This window comes from Caretta caretta, chromosome 11, assembly GCF_965140235.1.
Source record: "Caretta caretta isolate rCarCar2 chromosome 11, rCarCar1.hap1, whole genome shotgun sequence".
Classification (NCBI taxonomy): domain Eukaryota; kingdom Metazoa; phylum Chordata; order Testudines; family Cheloniidae; genus Caretta; species Caretta caretta.
The window spans coordinates 19,623,234-19,646,476 of NC_134216.1; the positions used below are offsets into that span (position 1 = coordinate 19,623,234).

The 23,243-nt window shown below is 41.0% G+C and overlaps 1 protein-coding gene across 2 annotated transcripts in view; it reads left to right on the forward strand.

Annotated features, from left to right (window-relative positions):
* THSD7B (thrombospondin type 1 domain containing 7B) overlaps window positions 1-23,243 on the forward strand; it is a 536,363-nt gene that overhangs the window by 201,507 nt on the left and 311,613 nt on the right. For both annotated transcript variants that reach the window (XM_075117806.1, XM_048870341.2), the window contains 2 exons: window positions 5,630-6,440; window positions 16,850-17,101. In XM_075117806.1, the coding sequence (XP_074973907.1) occupies window positions 5,630-6,440; window positions 16,850-17,101 (1,063 nt within the window). The remainder of the gene's footprint in view (window positions 1-5,629; window positions 6,441-16,849; window positions 17,102-23,243) is intronic.

Here is a 23,243-nt window from a genome sequence, read left to right on the forward strand (position 1 = left end):
AGGCACCTGACTGTCCCCATGCATTATACATGGAGCCTAGGCCTCTAACGTGGGGGTTGGCAAAGCACCTAAAAGTAAGGGGTTGCGATGCTTTGTTCTCTTGAACAAAAATATTTACATTTTAGTGTAATTTACAATATTTACTGTATTTACATTTTTAGCTTATGAATTATGTCAAATTGTGGCTCTGCAGAGATCCTCTAGCTATCCATAAAGCAGGAGTAGTGGGGGCAGTGGCAGAATGCTTTCCCGTATTGCCCCATCAGTATAACTAAACTTGAACTGGTGGGGACTGGGGGTCTAGTGCAGGGGTTCTCAAACTTCATTGCACCACGACCTCCTTCTGGCAACAAAAAATACTACATGACTCCAGGAGCGGGGGCTGAAGCCTGAGTCTGCATGATTCCCACTGCCCAGGGTCGGAGAGCCAAAGACCGAGTCATACTGCCCTGGATGGGGAAGGGGTCAAAGCTGAAGCCCAAGGGCTTCTGTCCCAGCCAGGGAGTCTGTAACCTGACCCCTGCCACCCAGGGCCGAATCCCTCAGGCTTCAGGAATAGGGTCGTGACCCACTCTGGGGTCCCAACCCACAGTTTGAGAACCACTGGTCTAGTTGAATCCCTGTGTCTGATTCTTGTTTTGCCTCTTTGCTGAAATTGCCAATTGTCTACACTGTGAAAATATAGCATGTTAAAAACATGCTAACATGTTTAAACTAGGATGGTTTGAAACACAGTTTTGCCACAAGTAAAATTTAAAAAATGGTTAGCGGTTTGTGGTTAACTTGAAAACATGGTTGCACTTGTCCACTAGCTTGCCTGCTCCTATCTTTTCTACAGCCATATATGAATGTAGCAACATGCTTGGGATCATTCTCCTTAGATCCATATGCTTGAGGCACCTTCAGCATACGGGGATTTAATTCCTTGTTAAATGTCTAATTGGCTTTTAAAAGCTGGGTGTGGGGATGGGCTGCTGTTTGTACTACAGAGGACAAGTACTGTCTGGTGCTTTGAGGTGAATTATCTTTACTGGTTATGTATGGTGGAAGGAGAAGGATTGAGGTCTGAGGGTACAGGGAACCCAGAAAATCCCAAACCTAAAACCTTTTCTTTGGTCTAAGATGTCAGAAATTACATTCTTACATGTCTTATAATACTTAGTATTCTATATTTCATAATGCAATACAAATACCTGGTGAGGCTTACTAAAGCTAGCATTATAATGATTTTACTTAAAAGCCAGGGCACAAACAACTAAATGTTATATTTATGAAACATTCTAACTTTCACACCTACAAGTAGTTTGGATGCTAGCACTAGGAAGTTTAACATAGCAAATATGCAAATTAACATGCAGTTCCATCTCTCTTCAAACAACCCCCCCCCCCCCGGTGCTTGCGTATTAGAGGAAACAATAGTCTTGGCAGGTGTAGCACCAGAGCAACTTGCTGTAGCTCTGGGGAGGAGAAGGGGTAGCAATAATGTTTAGGGACAGAATGTTGAATATATTGTGTTCTTGTGTTCTCTCGTAATGCTCTGTTCAGCTCAGATATGCGCCTCTACTCCTTGCTCAGACAAAATGGCTATTAATTTATCAGGAGTTTTGCTCTCAGTACAGATTTCAGTGGGAGGCTACTAGTCAGGATCGTACAGCTGAGCCTGGACTATACCTCCAGACCTGAGCGTAATCAAGAAATCAACAGAAATACAAAGATCATCACAAGACAGGTCTTCACTCAGGGAATACTGCTTGCACCTGAGTCTGTTTTATGATGACTCCTTTTTTGCAGTTTCTTAATCCTCTCTGTTAAAAAAAATGTTGAAAAATAGCCTACTTTGCAATGCTATGCTGAGTGTGTATTTGCATTTTTGATTGAACTACATTATAATATAATTGCGATTAAGTCTTGTTTTTTAGACTTGTAACCATATGACAGATTTTAAAATTGATAAAACAGAAATTAACGTAGTATTGTGGAGTTCCACATATTATTATAAATACACCTATTATTGCAAGTTGTCTTCTGGCTCTAAAAATCCTATAGGAATAGATTAATAGATTTTTAAGGCCAGGCGGGACCACTCTGTTATCTAGTCTGACCTCCTATGTAACAAAGGACATAGAATTTCCCCAAAAGAATTCTTAGCGCATATCTTTTAGAAGAATATCCAATCTTGATTTAAAAGTTGTCAGTGATGGAGAATCCACCACAACCCTCAGTAAATTGTTCCAAAGGTTAATTACTGTCACTGTTAAAAAAAAATTGTCTTATTTGTAGTCTGAATTTGTCTAGTTTCAGTTTCCAACCATTGGCTCGTTATACCCTTTTTCTGAAGGGTTTGAAAAAATTAGATTGTTATTAGAATGAAAACCCCATTGTAAGTATCTATATGGATAACAAATATTTAATAAACTGTAGTCAAGTCACCCCTTAACCTTTTCTTTGTTGAGCTAAATAGAGTGAGCTCCTTGATTCTATCACGAGACTGTGTGTTTTCTAACCTTTTAATCATTCTAGTAGCTCTTCTATAAACCCTTTTCAGTTTATCAATATCCTTCTTTTAAATTGTCCGCACCAAAACTGACACAGGATTGCAGCAGCAGGCGAACCACAGCCAAACAGAGGAAACATAACCTCTCTTCTCCTCCTCAAGATTCCCCTGTTTATGCATCCTAGGATCATGTCAGTTATTTTGGACACAGTGTTAATATGGGAGCTCATGTTTGCGAGATTATCCACCAGTATCCCCAAACTTTTCAGAGTCACTGCTTCCCAGGATAGAATGTCTCATTCTGTAATTATGGTCTTATACAGTCTTTGTTCCTAGATGTATGCATTTACATTTAGCTGTATTAAAATTCATGTTTTTGCTTGCTTACAGTTTACCAAGCTATCCAGATTCCTTGGAATCAGTGACCTGTTTTCTTCATTACTTACCACTCACCCATTTTTTATGTCATCTGCAAACTTTATCTGTGATGTTTTTATGTTTTTAGCATTATCAATGACCTGGAAGAATAGTATAGGGCCAAGAATGAACCCCTGCTGAAAACACACCTGCTTGGTGACTATTTCCCCCTTTACAATTACATTTTGAGAGCTATCAGTTAGCCAGTTTTTCATGTGGGCTGTGGTGCTGTGAGCCCAGATGTCAGCTCTTGCCAAGGCTGCAGGCATTAGCTAAGAACTGACAAACTCATGGCTGGAGACCAGACCATTTAATTATGATAGTGTATTAATCTTATAAGAATGTATTTGGTGTTTAGACTCTGTAGAATGTTTGTAAGTTGCTGCATGCATTAATCTTATTTGTAATGTCTGTATTCCATGCTATACGGAAATATGCAAGGTTTGCTTTATAACTTTGAAAATGTTAGCTCTAAACTTGTGAATCCAGATGGGAAGCGTCCCCCACCCTGTCCAGAAGAACTATCAAAATCAGATGGTCTATCAAGGAATATCACAATACAAAGCATTTGCAAGGTTCAGTAGGTCCATTGACCAACCCTATGTGCAAGGAAGCTCGTCCTATGGGCATGGAGGCCAAATGAAGGAAATAAAACAAAGACACAGGATAATATTTCATCTCTTTTGCTATCTGAACTCTCACAGAGCCAGAGACACCAAACTGAAGCCAGAGATCCCCAGGGGCTACCTCCTGGGTCTTCCCTGAAAGACACTCTGTCACTTTTAAGATTTAGATTGCAGCTCATTTGTGTGTGTTTGCTTGCTTTAACCCGCAAATAACTAGGAAAAAGAAATAAGAAAGTTAATAAACCTTTGAATAGTTTATTACAGGATTGGCTGCAGGCCTGGTCTTTGGTGTGGGATCTAGGGCACCAACTGATCTGAAGTAAGTGACTAGTTCCTTGGGATTGGAAGCACCCTATGTTGTGATTTTTGGTGTAAGTGACCATTTATCACTAAGTCCAGTTTGCCTCGATGGCAAGATAGACTGGAAAGTCTAAGGGGACTGTCTGTCATTCCATGGTAAGACTTTTATAGTGATCCAGGAATTCACATTGGTTGCTGGGTTGGTTAAATCTAATTTTTGAACATATCACCAGTTTGGAGTGCTTTTGGTAGCCTGCCCTGAGGTAGGCACACATGGTAGTGAGCCACTCCTGACAGTGTGACATGAACCATGTAAATTTTAAATCTTCTTAGGTTTTTTAAATCAAAATATCATGCAATACCAAGTCAAAATGCCTTACAGAACTCTAAGTATATTAAATCAACACTATTACCTTTATTAACCAAACTTGTAATCTCATCAAAAAATCTTAATTCGTTTGAAGGATCTATTTTTCCATAATCTCAAGCTAATTTGTACTAAGTACATTATTCTCCTTTCATCCTCTATTAAGCGAGTCCTGTATCTGTCTCTTCAACATGTTGCCCTGGATTGAAGATAGGTTGAAAGGCCTATAATTATCTGGTTCATCCCATTTACCCTTTTTAAAAAGTGCACCAAGACTTACTGAAAATCACTATTAACAGTCCAGCAAGCTCATCAGCCAGGTCTGTTAAAACTCTAGGACGGTTGCAGTATATTTTCAAGTGCACATTATATTCATAATATATTACCCAGTGAAATAGTGTTTTGACTGGACTTCGGAAACTTTCTGAGGTAAGGAATGATATTAATAACTAAGCTCTCATGTCAGGTTGGCTGTATTCCTTTTTTAACACAGCAAATTCAGTCCAGATTTCTCTTTCCCCCAGGTTGCCAGTAATTTCATACAGCATAAACTTGATATCAGTTATTCCATAGAAATATTCTTTTTTGATGAAACAAAGCTGAAACAGCAAAATTTTGGCTTAAAACAAATGTACTAGCAACTCTTTAGATAAGATTCGTATAACTACGCTTAACAGTTCTGATGTGTTTGCATATGCAGTTACAAAATTTCATAATAAGTTTCCTTTTGGTCTCTGTGCTTGATGTGTCAGCTATGGTACCATGCAGTTTCCAGTGGCAGTACATATTAAATTTATTCTCTCCTGAGTAATTTAAAGTTCAATGCTTGTGAGGTGCTGATCATTTTCTGTTAGCTGTTGAACATCCTCTGCTCCCAAATGAAGCACCTCACAAAACCTGGCCTATACGGTACATACAGTAGTAGATGAGGTTAGAAAAGTCAGAACCTCCACTTCAGCCTCCGGCAAAGAGCACGATCTTATTTTTCTAGTTTTTTTAAATCTATCCTGGTTTTTGGCATCTCTGATGATTCAGCTGCCTTACCATGTAGTTCATTCCATTGACTAATTTCCCCGATTAAGAATATTTATTCTTTTGTCTAACCTGACTTTCTTTCCTCAAAACTCTGAAAGGGGTTAGCTCCCAGCGATGTGAATGGGCAGAGAGTCAAGTCTGGCTTTTAGGATGCATTCAGTATACTGCAGGGTCAAGATGAAAATTATTTACTAGTATACAGAAACTGTGATATACTGTTCTATAGCTTGATCTTGCTTCTATTCCACAGCAGAAGCCTCATTGACTTCAGGAGGAGGTTTTTAGTATGGATTAATGGCAGCAAGGGATTCTAATTAGTCTTTCTGAAATCTCACTTTTCTTGTAGAAGAGCATTCTAACAATTTGCTCAATGTTTTCTTTCTTTCATAGGTCTTTGGGGGCGATGTATCGGTGACTGCGGGTCAGGTGGTATTCAGAGTCGTGCAGTGTGGTGTGTCCATGTAGAAGGTTGGACAACCCACCATTCAAACTGTGAACTGAGGGACAAACCTGAAAACCAAAGGAGCTGCTTTCAAGTATGTGAGTGGCACCTTGAACTCTTTGAGTGGGAAGTTTCAGAATGGCAGATATGTGTGCTTGTTCCTTTTGCTCATGGTGAAGTCAAACCAAGGACTACAGACTGTGTGACTGCACAGCACGGGCTACAACACAGAAGCGTACATTGTATTCAGAAACTGAATAGAACTACAGTTGCAAGTGAAATATGTGAATATTTTATACCACAGCCACCTGTAGAACAAGCTTGTCTAATACCTTGTCCACGGGATTGTGTTGTATCAGAATTCTCCAAATGGTCTGAGTGCATCAAAGACTGTGTGAAGAGTTTACAACACAGAACTCGTTTTGTTATCTCTCCTCCGCTCTATGGTGGTTCCAATTGTCCAAACCTTACTGAATCAAGAATCTGTGATGTCCCTATCTCATGCTCTCTTGGGGAAGAGGAATACACTTACAGTCTTCAAGTTGGACCTTGGAGTAAATGCAGGTTGCCTCACCTTAAAGAAGTTAGTCTTAATGGAAGAACTATGCTGGATTTCAGTTCAGATTCTGCAGAACGAAGCACATTCAAACTGCAAAGTTATAAATCCCACCACTATTCCAAGCCATGGGATGTAGAGATAGGTTATCAGACAAGGCAGGTTAGGTGTACAAGGAGTGATGGGAAAAATGCGATGCTGAGGTAAGGGTATCTTCACATTCATCTTTTAATTTTATCCAAAATAGGTTTGTTTTGCAGAAAGCTGGCAAACAAACAGGTTCTGCCTGGTAACATGATGCAAATGCACATAGTTTTTGAGTTTTAAAACCACATTTTAATGCACTTTTTGTTTTTTGTTTTGTTTACCCTCCTTGCAAAGCCAGTGTAAGTGGGCTATTTTGCATACTTTTACCATTTGTGAATGTTTACATGAATTTTGTTTTTAATGCTCCTTTTTGTGCTAGTGTAACCCACATACCTCCTGGGTGTGGTGTTCTGTCCCATCTTCTGGCACCGAAACACTTAAAGAGAGAGAGAGCTAAATGAGTCTGGTCTACAGTCTTAGCTAGCAGCCAGTTGGCTTTTAGCTCATGCTGTAGAGGTTCATGCACTGATGTCCCTGGTTCAATCCTGCCTGCTGACGGCTGGGGTCTGTTGCCGTTACATAGGTCTCAACTGATTTTTGTTTGGCCATTAAAGGAAATGGAAGAGTATATTGCTTTTTTTCTAATATTAACAATTCCAATTAAAAAAATTTTTTGCTACAGATACAAATTATTCTTGTAGAATATGATATTACTTTTGTTAGACTGAATGTGCCAAAATCTACCCCAGCCTAAACTCCTGATATTCTCACTGATTACATGGGTGCAACTCAGTGAAGAATTTTGGCACAGTAACAATTGAGCTATTGATATTTCCAGCAATGTTGCTTTAGCTAATGGAAGTTCAGTAATACAATAGTTATATTTTCATCTAAGCATAATTATGGGCCTCCATATGCATATGCAACTCTTATTGATGCCAATGGTAGGTATGAGAGTATCTTGTAGAGAATGAAGTCTTACATTTCTTTCTGTGATAGCAGTTGTTGACTGCCCTCCTCTTTTTGCTACCTAATCATTTTTTTTAGACCATATGGTATGGATTCCTATAATTTCAATGTCACAGCAAGCAGTGAAAACCTTTTATTCTTCCAATTTCTCCTCAGATTTTTATTTAAAACACCTTAACACTGCCATTTAATTTAGGATTCAAACTTTTTTTTTCAATAACATTAGAACTTCTTCAGAAATCTTGCTCCTGAATTTTTCAGAAGTCGGTGTATTTCTCACTAATCTGTAGCTCCTGGCACCTGCTCACATTCAGATTGGAGAGATCTGGGGTTATTTTGTGTTCGATGCTTTGCTCACATACTGAGATGAAATATACTCTGTAGCCTTTTTTGTACCTGCTTTTATTATATCTGCAGCAAAGTACAGATGTTTTTATTGGTCAGAAGAAGAGTCAGTGCAAACTATTTCAGCAGTTTCTGACAGCTCTACTTTTTTGCATGACTCTAAATATGTAGCCTGAATTTAATCTTGTTTACACCACTTTCACCCTCATAGACGTTAATGGAGCTATTTCTGATTAGTATCCCGGTGATATCAGAATTTGGCTCATGGGCTCTCAGGGTATGTCTACACTTCATTGTAAACTCAGGTCTGTGGGCTCTGAGCTTGTGGACTTGGTGTTATCAGGCCTGATCTTGAGCATCCACACTGCATTGTAAACTTGGGCTTATAGTTACAGGACACTGGTCTCAGAGCCATGCTAACATGTCCATACTGCACTACCCAGAACTTCTGACTTAAGTCTGCAGTTTGAGCTGGATTCACACTGCGAAATTAAAGAGCTTGGACCTGAGTCACAACAGAACTCAGATTCTCACTTCCACCCCTCCCAAGGAGGGTCCTAGGACATGAATCCTGAGTGCTTGCTGACCCATATTAGACTGATTTGTATGTGGATGGAAGCAGGTCTTGGGCTGAAACCGGAGTCAGAGCCTGGGCTTAGTGTGCAGTGTAGACATCCCCTTATACCCAGTTAACTGATTTCCTGGCACTTACCATGCATGCTTCGCCACAGATGATGCATACAAAATTCTGTGTTAAGTTACACCATTCCATGCCACTAAGCATCCATTGGCAGATTCACCCCAAGAAAAGGAAGAGTGTGTTTCCACCACTGCATTCCCTATTCAGGCTTCCACTATGTCGGGGGAAAGGTGCAGATTCAGTTTATAGCTGAGGTGCCATAGAGCCCCACTGTCAGAGATTCATAGACTTTAAGGTCAGAAATGACCATCATTATCATCTAGTGTGACCTCCTGTGCACTGCAGGTCACAGAACCTCACCCGTCCACCCCTGAAATAGACCCCTAACCTCTAGCTGAATTACTGAAGTCCTCAAATCATGGCTTAAAGATTTCAAGTTACGGAAAATCCACCATTCACACTAGTTTAAATCTGCAAGTGACCTATGCTCCATGCTGCAGAGGAAGGTGAAAACACCCCAGGGTCTCTGCCAAGCTGACCTACGGGAAAATTCCTTCCTGACCTCAAATATGGTGAGCACTTAGACCCTGAGCATGTGGGCAAGACCCACCAGCCAGACACCTGGGAAAGAATTCTCTGTAGTAACTCAGAGCCCTTCCCATCTATTGTCCCATCACTGGCCATTGGAGATATTAGCTGCTGAAGGGATGCCATGCCACCTTCTTGCCCAGTGCCTTCCCTTTATTTGGGCTAGTCCCTTTTTATAGGGCAGGTATAATTACTGCAACCTTCTTCTGGCAGACTTTCTTATGACAGATTCTTATTAACCTAGCTCATAATTTACTATTATTGCATAAATAAAATAAGCTGCCTTTAGTGATTTGGTTGGGGGTTAAAGATCGCGTTATTTTATTGTGCTCAGATTATCACACGTTTCATTATAAGGGCTTTTTTTTTTTTTTTTTTTTACTCAGTTGCTAGTGGAAATTGTGCGATTTGGTACTAGAAACCTAAAATCCAAAGCATACTGCACTTGGAATACTGGAACTAAAATGTCACCACTGCAACATGTCCCAGACAACATAAACAATTATTCAGTAATTTCAAACTCATTTCATTGCATGACATATTTGCTAGCTTGCTGTTGAAGAATGGACCAGATCTTGGGTCCTGTGAAGCATCTCTTTACAATAATGATAGTTTTGGCCACTGACAAAGAAGAGCAAACACATTTGCATAACCCTGAGCAGAGCTGAGCTTAGGCAGCCAAAAATCTGCTGTGGAACTGGAAAGAGAAAATGAGCCTTTTCTTTTTCCTGGCCCAGGTTTCTTCTTTGAGGTGTTGAATAGGTACTGATGACATACGTCTTTATAGATGAGAAAAACTGAAGCAAATGGGAAGTACCACACAATATGTCTGTACTGAAATCTCTCGTAGCACTGAATAATTATTATGATAAATGTCCTAAGAATTTCACCATGCTCATTAACTTTATGTCTGCTTAATCATAAAAGAAAAATGCCAGGTAATCAAAGTGGTCAATTGACTGCCAGAGAGTAGTTCAGGAAGGTAAATACCTGTGAGTCTGATCTCAAATTTTAGAATGTTACAGCACATATGACTGTATCGTGTTAGTCATGATGCCTTCCCTGTTATTGTAGTTGTTTAATTTGTGCGGTTGTTTGTGCAACCATTACTTTCGTTTGCTAGCAATAGTTACTGGAAATATTTGTGAGTGAGGATTACACAGTCCAGTCCTATATTTGCAAAGATGCCTCAGATGGAAATTAAACTCTCTGTTTTAGATAGTTACAAAGACTGAAACAAATGTATCTGTAAATAGAAAAGAACTCTCCTTGTCTGGCCAAAAAAGTGTATTTCGTTGATAAGGCCACAAACTGCTTTCATGTGTTATGAGGCGGAAGACAGCAGTCATCTCTTTGCAGCTGCAGGATTACTGAGGGGAATTCATTTTGGCTTCTTAGCCAATAAGCTTATGGTTCATACTAATAGAAGCTGCCTGCCCTTTTGAGATGGCTAGCAATGGTATGAAACTTACTTGCCTCAAACCTGCTTTTATTTTTGCATTAATTGTTGTTAACTAACATAACAGAAGCCAGCTGAAAGAACCTCCTCTGTCCAGCATGAAGCATTGTGTGAGAAGAATCCCCTGCATAAGGTATTCAGTTAAAAAAACCTGCACCCTACAGGGATTCATTTGACTGTTTCAGCCACAAGTGCATGAGCAAAATGCACCACCCTTGCAAAAAAAGAAAAGCTCTAAGCTAGAATTACTTTGTGGGGAGTTGAAGGTATTGGAAGGGCGGCCAGACCTCAATCTTTTGTGGAAGCATTTTAATAATTACGGCCTGAAAAGGATCACTCTGAAATCAAACATCATGCATTCTTTTATTTCAGGGATTTCAAGAGCATTTCCATTTTGTTTTTCCAAAGAGTCTGCAGAGTTTGCTATGTGTTTAAATAGAAACCTCTGTGTGAGTCACCAGAATGTATATGCTGGCACTTCTTATGTTGGTGGTTTCTGCATTGTCACATCTGAGCAAACCTATAGGAGACTGGGCCAAGATCTACTCATTCTGTTGAGTTAGGTAGATCAGACAGATTTAGACAATCCTAAATCAAGATTTTCAAAAATTGGTGCCTAAAGTTAGGCTCCTAAATCCATTTTAGGTTCCTAAGTAGATCTGGTCTAATTTTCAGAAGTGCTGGACATGCTCAGTTCCTACTGAATGTACTCAGCACTTTTGAAAATCAGGCCAAACAATTTTAGCAGGCTAACCTGGATTTCAGAACCCAACTTTAGAAACTCATTTTTGAAAAACTTGGTCCCAGCTACCATAGTGATTATGACTGTGAGATAAATGCCTGCCTAGATAGCTTAAATAGAATTGTGAGTACATTTTTCATTTTAACAGGTCAATGCTTGTGCTGTCATAATAGTGAACATTTCTGGAGGTGGTTTCAGCCTAGACAAAGCTTTATGTGCTCAGTCTTTTCCCAAGCCATTTTCTTATTCCCATTTTGGAACCCTGAGTGAGCTAGGATTGGAATTTGAACCTAGGTCTCCCAAACATCCTTTTCATTTGGGCAGTGAAATCGCATCTTTGGCTCACAGGCTCAGCAAACTTAACAGCAAAGACTTGCATGTCTAGTCTTTACTTGTGTGAGTTTGCCCCAGATACATCTGGAATACATAAGACTGCGTCTGAGCTTTTGTCCAAGAGGAAAGAGCATGTTTTTACATTTGGTTTTGGGTGACACTGCCACAATCATTTTGACTTCAGGTCTCTGAGCTAACAGATACAAACCTGTGAGACTCACATTTTAGTGGGTTGTTGCACATAGGAATCGGCTGGGGAGTAGATGTTATGAGGTAACATTGCCCAGAGTATGTGTATGTGTATGTATCTATTTTTCACTACCTTTGCTCACTCGCAATATTAAAATGAAAAGAAAATCCAGTTCTTTGACACCATTCAGGGCTGTTTACTTGCTTTACATTAACTTGTTCAATCCAGTTTTTTGCCGCAGATTCTAATCTCAGTTACAGCTATAAACCCCCCAAAATAGAATGCGGGTACACAGCTGTATGTAAGGCTAGTTTCAGATGACACTCGCTTTAAAATGTTGGTATCAGGTGCCCTATTAGCCATGTTGAGATCCGCTGAAATTTCCCAGTGTAATCAGATTGGCCAGTAATTTACTTTCACTAGCTCCTTATCTATTAGAAATTAGGAAGGTTTTTAAACAATATGTTGCACACTGTCTTACTAATGTCCTGAGCAATGTATAGATAAACTAGTAACAGGGAAATAAGGCAGTCTGCCTAGCCTAATACTACAAAGAAAAAGATTAAAAATGGTTAGGGTGGGGATAAGCTCCGAAGCTGTTTGGATATGATTTGCCAATCCATGGTTAAAATGTATTGACATTTTGTACCTGTGCTGATGGTTAAAGGTCATGATGGAGGGGGTTAGTGAGTAAATATTACACCTCCCATAACTTAGATCCCAACACCTACTATATCTAAAATTAAATATTGTTATGGAGTTCTCATCCTAGGCCCCATTGGACAAGAGAGAACTATCCCATAGTGTTGTCAACGCTTTCCAGTCAGGTTTTTATACCGCAATCATCCTGATATCTGAGTGCCTAAGTTTGCATGTTTAGCTCATTTACAGTCTTTGCTTAGGATAACAATATGTTGCATTTAATGTTTCTACGCACTAATTAATTCACCCTCACAACACCCCAGAGGTAAGGAAGTAGTTTCCTAATTTTATAGGTGAGGAAAGTAAGACACAGAAGGGTTGACATTAAACAATTTCAAATGTTGGTGCTTAAAGTTAGGCCCCTAAAGCCATATTTGGGCAATATATAAAGACCAAATCAAATTCAAGAAAATCAATGGGAATTTTGCTATTGACTTCAATGGCAGCTAGGTCAGCCTCTAAGTGGCCCTATTTTCAAATGTGCAGAGCACTCACAATGACAATGCTCTTATTGACTTCAATGGGACCAGGATTTGTCCTCATTGTGGTGAGGGCCCTTCCAAACTTCGTTTGTCTCAGGATGGCAACTATAGGTTACAGGAGCCAGCTGCTCTTTGAATGTTTTTAAATTATCCTATATTCTGCAAAATAATTGGTAGTTCTAATGCACAGCCTACATATCCATCTTTCCCCCCTGCGTTTGTTTCCTATCAAAGTCCTTCAAACTGTCTCCTGGTTACGAGTCAAATCTAAGTATAGTGCAAGAACTGCATAGCTATGTGTGCCCTATGACTGGCAGCAGGTAATAAAGGTAGAAAAGAGGCATTATGTTTGCTGGTAAGGGCAAAAGTTGCAGACAGGAATGCACAAACCTCTGCCCATGTAAGTGCTACGCTTATTTAAAGTGTTGTAATGTTACTAATACAGCTTTCAGAGTATTTTTAGGAATGTAGTGTTCATGGCTACATAAAGCTGGGCTCTGGCTAAAGTGCTCTGCCTCTTCAAATGGCTTTCTGAGCATGTTCCACCCCCCTTCCCTCCACCTCACTGAAGAGGGTAGTATCCCTATTTTACAGATAGGGAGACTGTGACACAGGTGGTAGTGACTTGCCCTCCATGACAGAGGGAATGAGGATCAGACCTGGAATTAGAATTCACAAGTCTGTGGTTCCCAGTCCCATGCTTCAATCACTTGACCATCATAGTTAAATACGGTGGGTTCAAAAGTCCATCTCAGATTCTTACTTTAATAAGTGTAGAGAGTGGGCAGAGCTGGGGGAAAAAAGAGGGGGTGGGGGTGGGAAATGAAGAGAAGTGAGTGACTAGAAGTGTAAAGAAATCTTCAGAGAGAAAGAAAAATGTGTATGTCAGGGTAAAAATTCTTGGGTGTGTGTGTGAAATAAACACAGAATCATAGAATCATAGAATCATAGAATATAAGGGTTGGAAGGGACCCCAGAAGGTCATCTAGTCCAACCCCCTGCTCAAAGCAGGACCAATTCCCAGTTAAATCATCCCAGCCAGGGCTTTGTCAAGCCTGACCTTAAAAACCTCTAAGGAAGGAGATTCTACCACCTCCCTAGGTAACGCATTCCAGTGTTTCACCACCCTCATAGTGAAAAAGTTTTTCCTAATATCCAATCTAAACCTCCCCCACTGCAGCTTGAGACCATTACTCCTCGTTCTGTCATCTGATACAGAGTGCTCGTTTGTGCCAGCTTTGCAGTAAGGGAGGGATTTGACTATCCATAGTCCGTAACGCAGGTTTACCTTTGGCTAGAAAGTATTTTTCATGTATGTATTCAATTGAATCATGCTTTGGGGTCCATGGGGGAGAATATGGGTTTATATTGAAGGGAAAAAGGGTTTTGCAAGAAAGTAGAAAGCAGTTTGTAGTGAGCAAAAAAAAAAAAAAATCCTGCTCTCCTTGTTCTCCACACTGGCATTCCACGTGGAATGCCTGTGCAACTGGCCCCCAAAACGTTCCACAGGTCACATTATTTTTTACTGGGGTATGTTGGCGGAAAGTATATTAACAAGGAGCCAGAGCCTAATCCCCCGCACCCCCAGGACTGAGCCACTCCACCAAAGGTCACAGCCTATATGCTCCCCCTGTCCTCCTGCTTTCTCTCCTTCTCCCACAACCATCTCTTCTTTTTCTCTCCCATTCTACTTCCTGTTTTGTGGCCTGAGCTGGTCCACCAAACCACTACTTTCTTCTTATTGGATTCTTCCTTGAGACCTACTTCTACTGGGAGACTCAAAAGAGATGTTACATATTTTTTAAAATTGTCCACCATACATTGCTGAGTAACTGTATGATCTTAGTATTTACTTGTATTATGATAGCACCTAACCCATTATACAAACAAAGAGAAGGTCCTTGCCCTAAACAGCTTGCAATCTAAATAGCTATTGATGTAACTCTTGTCCTCCCTCTCACAAACCCTTCTTTCTGCTTTATTTCCCATTAGTTGTCACATGTCTGATACTGGACTCTAAGTTTCCAGGACAGGGGTCTCTTGTGTACTGTCAGGCACCTAGGACATTTTAGATCACGAAGAATCATGTTAAAGGATCACTTCTATATTAGTTTTATAAGTATCCAGTTTCTAGTAAAGAGCCCTGAATGAAAGCATGTGCCCTGATGTATTTTCTGTACAGTAGGCCACGGTTAGTTTCACTGTGTTAGTAAGTAATCTAAAAGAGATTCAATAACTGATCCCTTGACATTTCTCACCTTTTAAGAGTTACACACTTTGCTCTTTGCATTTGGTAAAATCCTGACTGTGAGCCATTGGGGGCTGAAAAAGAATAAAATTACAAAGGAGAAGTCTGCACTTAGCTGCGCTACATTTGTAATAGTTTCATACCAACCTTGCAAATTAGTCATGGACATTTACAAGTCTGGGCAAATACCTGCTTACTCTCTCTTTCCCTGGGACTCCCCATCCCAGACAATTTTCTTTCCCTGCTGGCTCTATCTTCTCCACCCCCATCTCCACTTCCTTGGTGTCTCCTGGGTGAAACCTCTGTCCCTAAGTCACTACATCCTTTTTCATTTTACCCCTTCCACCTTCCCATTGCACCAGTTGCTATGGGACCTGGAAGGTGGGAAAGGGGTTTTCTTCTATTCTGGAGGGCCATTGATGGCTCTGTGGCTGAACTGCAGATTTCTGTGGAGGAGGTGAGACTGTAAAGGGGTGGAGCAGGAATGGTTGTTTTCTGCAGGTTCTTTTTTGTAGTTCTACTATATGGCACTGAGCAGAAGAAAAAAGGAAATTGATCAGGTAGCTACCTGCATACGTGTGCTCCTGTAGCTAGCATTGGGATATTTAATCGGAGAGAAAATGGGCACTTGACTTGAGTCTGCCTACTGTAAGAAGTTTCATAGTGGTAGCCATATTAGTCTGTATCAGCAAAAACAAATTTTGTTAGTCTCTAAGGTGTAATGAGGACTCCTCGTTGTTTTTGCTGTAAGAAGTTACTTGCCTGAAGTAATCAAGCTTATGTATTTTTGGAAATCTGTTTGAATGCTGTACTTCAGGGATTATTTGCTTTTTGTTTTTTTTGTTGAGGTACTCTTGGGTCATTCTAACATAAAGCTGTCTGCAGCTGTAAACTCTTAAGACCTGCTTCTCCACGGTCACCTGGCATAACTTCTGTAAAGTGAGCAAGCACTTCACAATGATTTTGCACAGGTATAAATGACAAAAGGAGAAAATAGTGGAGAATCAGATCCACAGAATCCAGCTGCAAAATTCCAGGAGCTTTTTACTTTCTTTTGGCTTTGGAATCACTCTGTGGATATAGAAATATTTAATTTAGTGGTTTTAATCTAGCCAAGAGAAGGCAAAGCTAGAATGTCTAATAGAACGAATATGTTTTTGGTTAGCATGTCACGCTACTTCTTGGTGTGATCCCAGAATCACAGGGTTAAAAACCTAATTTTATTGCTTCATCCTAAAGATGTTGAGCTCCCTCCAGTCTCTCAGAGAAGTGTTGTTCAGCAGGAACTATTACAACTCCTGACTCACTTGGACTCTTGGATATCCAACAGAAAGAATGTGGTGACGTGAGCTGTTTATAGTGACAGCAATTCTGCAATATTCTGTGTTTTTTGTTTTGCTTTTTGTCCTGGATAGACTGTGAAGTACTGGCTTGATCCAGCTCATAAAAAGAAGTTTGCAGAGTATATCATCACTGTACTGCTTTTTGAATCTGTTCTAACTCAGGAGGTGAGCTGGACATATACTGGGCAAGATATTTTAGCATAAAAAAATCTAAATACAATCTTTCCTAAAACATGGCAGATTAATTATGCTATTGCACCTGATTCACCTTTCATTTACACCACTTTTGCCCTGGTATAACTCCATTAACTTAACTGAAATTCCTCTGGATTTGCACTGGTGGAAGTGAGATCAGAACCTGGTTTATAGTATATAATTTTGGGGGGGGAGGGAGGGCAGTGAGGTGGGAGGGGACTGTAGAAAAATTTAAATCCAGCAACAAACAAGAACTCTTCTACTCTTTTTTACCATTTTCTCATCACAGCCTTTGTATGCAAGAAACCATCCCACCAACCTTTCAGTCATGTGTCATGCCTAAAGATTGCGAGACATCAATTTGGTCTGTATGGAGCACCTGCTCAAAGACTTGTCACTCGGGGGATCTCTCACCAGGATTCCGAAGCAGACACAGGAGCGTAAAGTACATCGCAGTAGGCACTGGGAAGGAGTGCCCTGAGCTAGAAGAGAAGGAGGCCTGCAACATAGGAGGAAAAGAACTTCTGCATCCATGCCCCAGGTATATTACATGCTTTTATCAGCACCTTTTCAAGTGGAATGCAAAGCCCTGTTTGCCTATTTGTTGGGAACAAGCAGAGCTCTTTGATAATGAGGGTCAAATTTATTCCTGTCTCTCTGCACCCTCTCTCCTTATTTTCGCAAGAAGATTAGTGATTCAAAGATTTTTTTTTAAGTATAAATGTGAACTTATTCCTGTATTAGTAGCTGGAAGCCCATGCTGCTGCACGGGTGCAATTCATAAATGGCTGAGATCTTAAAAATTGAAAGGTAACACACCATGAATCTCAGTAATCCTCTAAACACAAAAAAGCTCTCAGCTATGCTTGTAGTTGTTTCCAGTGCTTCACACAGACTCAGACATTCTGGTCTTCAGAGTAATGTTCGAGGTTATTGTGTATGTGCTGATTATGTTGATTTATGTGGGGGTGTGGTATGCTGGGAGAACTGTATGGATTTGTGCGGGTGGTGAATGAGGGGGCATGATATGTTGAAGGGCAGTATGTGTTAGGAATTATTTTGTCTGTTGTGTTGGTGGTTGTGTTGATTTGTGTCTAGGGAGTTGTGCTGGGCAATTTGTGTTGATTTGTGGGGGTGTCAGCTGGGCACACGGGTGTGGCAACTGGACCAAGTAATCCACTGTCTGAAACTCTTGAATGAAACTTAGCTGGAGCGCGAGACTGGTGGTTGGTTGAATTACCTCTGATATCACAATGGTCTAGGATTCTTGGAATGGCATAGATACATGTCTCATTGTTGCCTGGGTATAATATGTAAAGTCAAAATGGCTGAGAACTTAAAAATTGGGTGGTACCAGACTCTGAATCCCAGTGATGACTGAACAGAAAGCGCATTCAACCATGCCTTTAGCCACTTCCATTGCTTCGCACTGACTCGGACATCTTTGGCTTCAGAGTGACTTAGACAACGACAATCCTGGAATCTTATTATATAGACTCCTGAAGGTAATCCTCATGCTGCTGTGCTCCACGGCCCAGCTAGACTCCATGGAAAGCTCCCCCACTCAGGGACTGTGGCTTAGTTGCCACATAGAGGCCAGAACTAGGGGCAGAATCCGTGGCTTTGTGGGTGAGGAAAGAGAGCTCCTGTGCAACACAGAGCCTCTCTGACTTCTTCATGGAGGTGGGGGCAGGTGTCCATGGCTGTCTGTTAATTGGCTCCGGAAAACCTGAAAGGGTCCACAACAGGGAGAGAGCAGTGCAAGCTCATCTTGGATGACTGTTTCTTCTCTCTCTGTAGAAAAGAACATCCTCATGGGTAAATAGGGACTGGTGGGAGGGAACAGCATGGCTTTGACCTTAATGACTTCCAAGCTCCTCCCACAAGGAGACACTTTGTCCCCACAATTGCTGACTCCATATTGCAGCCAAAAAGCCTCTGGTGGATGGGGTGGTGAGTGGGAACTCTGCAAGCTGCTCATCCTCTTGGAAAGGCTAAACCTGTGCAAGTGTCATTAATAGGATCACAATTGAGTTCCTTCAAAGTCAGCCAATTGCTGATCAGCTCTGTGCCCCCAGCAGGAGAGGGGGGGATTGAAAAAAAAATTCAGTTACTTGATTGGATCCAACAAACAAGCTCTCATATACTGATTTTTACTCTTCCACCTAAATGCACATCAATTTCAAAGTCAAAAAAATGAGAGATTGTCCTGCTGATTTTATGCTCTGTGTACAGTTGTTTCAGTTGATACCTGATTGAAATACACCAACTGCTGGTTGATGAGGAATTAAAGAGAGGTGTGTCTGTAGCCTAGTTTCCCATCCCTGCCATTATTATGTAAATCCCCATCTGTCTAATTAGAGCAAAGCTTGGAGGAAAGAACTCACTACCATCAGCTCCAGAAAACTAGTTTTTCTAAAGGAGACTTTTTGGTAAGACCATTATAAGTTATAGGTCCCCAGTTTCCACACATGCCCTGGACACTAAAGTATGAAGAGCTTTTCACTTTACAGTTAAAATTTAAAATACCTTCCTAAAATCAATAGTTTAAATGTGAAAAGGAAAATATTAAAGCAGCGTTAAGTGTTATAAAGCTTTGTGTGTACTTTTCTGTTTTGCTATTAGTTATTCATACCTTGGGATTTTTTCAAATGCTTGGCAAATTTAAACACACAAGCTGATTCTTCTTTCATTTACCTGGTTTAAATCAGGAATAAATCAATTAAAGGGAATACAGCGTTGTAAAACTGTTTATACATACAAAGAGAATCAATCCGATCGGCTAAAGAGATGAATGATATCAGGAGGGCCAAATCGCACCTAGAGCTGCAGCTAGCCAGAGATGTCAAGAGTAACAAGAAGGGTTCTTCAGGTATGTTGGCAACAAGAAGAAAGCCAAGGAAAGTGTGGGCCCCTTACTGAATGAGGGAGGCAACCTAGTGACAGAGGATGTGGAAAAAGCTAATGTACTCAATGCTTTTTTTGCCTCTGTTTTCACTAACAAGGTCAGCTCCCAGACTGCAGTGCTGGGCATCGCAAAATGGGGAAGAGATGGCCAGCCCTCTGTGGAGATAGAGGTGGTTAGGGACTATTTAGAAAAGCTGGACGTGCACAAGTCCATGGGGCCGGACGAGTTGCATCCGAGAGTGCTGAAGGAATTGGCGGCTGTGATTGCAGAGCCATTGGCCATTATCTTTGAAAACTCGTGGCGAACGGGGGAAGTCCCGGATGACTGGAAAAAGGCTAATGTAGTGCCAATCTTTAAAAAAGGGAAGAAGGAGGATCCTGGGAACTACAGGCCAGTCAGCCTCACCTCAGTCCCTGGAAAAATCATGGAGCAGGTCCTCAAAGAATCAATCCTGAAGCACTTGCATGAGAGGAAAGTGATCAGGAACAGCCAGCATGGATTCACCAAGGGAAGGTCATGCCTGACTAATCTAATCGCCTTTTATGATGAGATTACTGGTTCTGTGGATGAAGGGAAAGCAGTGGATGTATTGTTTCTTGACTTTAGCAAAGCTTTTGACACGGTCTCCCACAGTATTCTTGTCAGCAAGTTAAGGAAGTATGGGCTGGATGAATGCACTATAAGGTGGGTAGAAAGCTGGCTAGATTGTCGGGCTCAACGGGTAGTTATCAATGGCTCCATGTCTAGTTGGCAGCCGGTATCAAGTGGAGTGCCCCAAGGGTCGGTCCTGGGGCCGGTTTTGTTCAATATCTTCATAAATGATCTGGAAGATGGTGTGGATTGCACTCTCAGCAAATTTGCGGATGATACTAAACTGGGAGGAGTGGTAGATACGCTGGAGGGGAGGGATAGGATACAGAAGGACCTAGACAAATTGGAGGATTGGGCCAAAAGAAATCTGATGAGGTTCAATAAGGATAAGTGCAGGGTCCTGCACTTAGGACGGAAGAACCCAATGCACAGCTACAGACTAGGGACCGAATGGCTAGGCAGCAGTTCTGCGGTAAAGGACCTAGGGGTGACAGTGGACGAGAAGCTGGATATGAGTCAGCAGTGTGCCCTTGTTGCCAAGAAGGCCAATGGCATTTTGGGATGTATAAGTAGGGGCATAGCGAGCAGATCGAGGGACATGATCGTTCCCCTCTATTCGACATTGGTGAGGCCTCATCTGGAGTACTGTGTCCAGTTTTGGGCCCCACACTTCAAGAAGGATGTGGATAAATTGGAGAGAGTCCAGCGAAGGGCAACAAAAATGATTAGGGGTCTGGAACACATGAGTTATGAGGAGAGGCTGAGGGAGCTGGGATTGTTTAGCCTGCAGAAGAGAAGAATGAGGGGGGATTTGATAGCTGCTTTCAACTACCTGAAAGGGGGTTCCAAAGAGGATGGCTCTAGACTGTTCTCAATGGTATCAGATGACAGAACGAGGAGTAATGGTCTCAAGCTGCAGTGGGGGAGGTTTAGATTGGATATTAGGAAAAACTTTTTCACTAGGAGGGTGGTGAAACACTGGAATGCGTTACCTAGGGAGGTGGTAGAATCTCCTTCCTTAGAGGTTTTTAAGGTCAGGCTTGACAAAGCCCTGGCTGGGATGATTTAACTGGGAATTGGTCCTGCTTCGAGCAGGGGGTTGGACTAGATGACCTTCTGGGGTCCCTTCCAACCCTTATATTCTATGATTCTATGATTCTATGAAGAGGTTCTCAGGGCCTGACAAAATTTACCCTAGAGTATTTAAGGAAGTAGCTGAAGCAATCGCTAAACCTTTAGCAATTATCTTTGAGAACTCATGGACGACTGGTGAGGTCCCAGAGGACTAGAGAAGGGCAAACATAGTACCTATCTCTAAAAAGGGGAACAAATAGGACCCAGGGAATTATGGACTAGTCAGCCTAACTTCAATACCTGAAAAGATAGTGGAACAAACTGTTAAACAATCAGTTTGTAAGAACCTAGAGGAAAATAAGGTGACAAGTAATAGCCAACATGGATTTGTCAAAAACAAAACAAATCATGCCAAATCAACCTAATTTCCTTTTTTGATAGGATAACCAGCAGCGTGGATGAGGGAAAGCAGTAGACATGTTATATCTGGACTTTAATAAGGCTTTTACATGGTATCACATGATATTCCCATAAGCAAACTAAGGAAATATGGTCTAGGTAAAATTACTATAAGGTGGGTGTACAACTAGGTGAAAAAAACATACTCAGAGTAGTTATCAATAGTTTGTTGTCAGACTGGGAGACTGTATCAAAGAACTCTAATAAGACATGATTTCCCTTTACAGAAACCAGGTTGACTTTTTCCCAACAATTTTATGTTCTTCTATGTGTCTGACAATTTTATTCTTTACTATTGTTTCAACTAATTTGCCCGGTACTGACATTAGACTTCCCGGTCTGTAATTGCCAAGATCACTTCTAGAGCCCTTTTTAAATATTGGCATTACATTACCTATCTTCCAGTCATTTGGGTACAGAAGCTGATTTAAAGGACAGGTTACAAAACCATAGTTAATAGTTCCACAATTTCACACTTGAGTTCTTTCAGAACTCTTGGGTGAATGCCATCTGGTTTCCAAAACCTCCTCTAGTGACACTTCAATCTGTGACAATTCCTCAGATTTGTCACCTACAAAAGATGGCTCAGGTTTGGGAATCTCCCTAACATCCTCAGCCGTGAAGACTGAAGCAAAGAATTCATTTAGTTTCTCCGCAATGACTTTATCGTCTTTAAGTGACCCAATTCAAGTGTTACTAGAGCTGCAAAAATATTCAATGTCATATTTAAAGTATTTATATTTTATTTCTACTGAAGTGTGTTGAGATCCACATAAGGACGGCCACACTGAGTCAGACCAACAGTCCATCTAGTCCAGTATCCTGTCTTCCGACAGTGGCCATAATAAGTGCTTCAGAGGGAATGAACAGAACAGGAAATCATTGAGTGATCCACGTCTGTTATCCACTCCCACTTTCTGGCAATCAGAGGCTAGGGACACACAGAGTTTGATGTTGCATCCCCACTCATCTTGTCTAATAGCTATTGATGGACCTATCCTCTAGGAACTTATCTAATTCTTTTTTGAACCCAATTATAATTTTGGCCTTCATAACACCCCCTGGCAATGAGTTCCACAGGTTGACTGTGCAAATGATGGTGTGTGAAGTAGTATTTCCTTTTGTTTGTTCTAAACAAACCTATTAATTTCATTGGGTGACCCCTGGTTTTTGTGTTACATGATCATTTTGGCACAGCAGCTTTATCTGCTGCTCACCTGGGCAGAGTATGTGTGTCTATGCAAAAATGGTCTTCTCCTGAAATCCCCCCCCCCCATTCATCGCTAGTTGTTAGGGGAGAGCTCATTCAGACCCTCCCTACATTAAGTGCAGGGAAATTCTGCTGTACAGTAGGTGATACAGTAGATAACTGTAGTGTATCCAATATCTCTCTGTATAGTTTTTTTTTAAGTGACAGCCAGTGTGTATATTTAAATTAACTAATACACGAGTAGGATTTTGCTTTTCGTAAACTCTTATTGCATCATAGGGCCTATCTGACTGATAAAAACAAGACCATTGAATTGATATGTTTTTACCCTCTACTTTAAGGTTTTTCTGTTGATAAACAGGCAATGACTACAGCACATGGTTGCTGTTAGTTAAGAATTGCTCAGCAGCAGAATAACCCGTTATTCTGTATACTGCAATT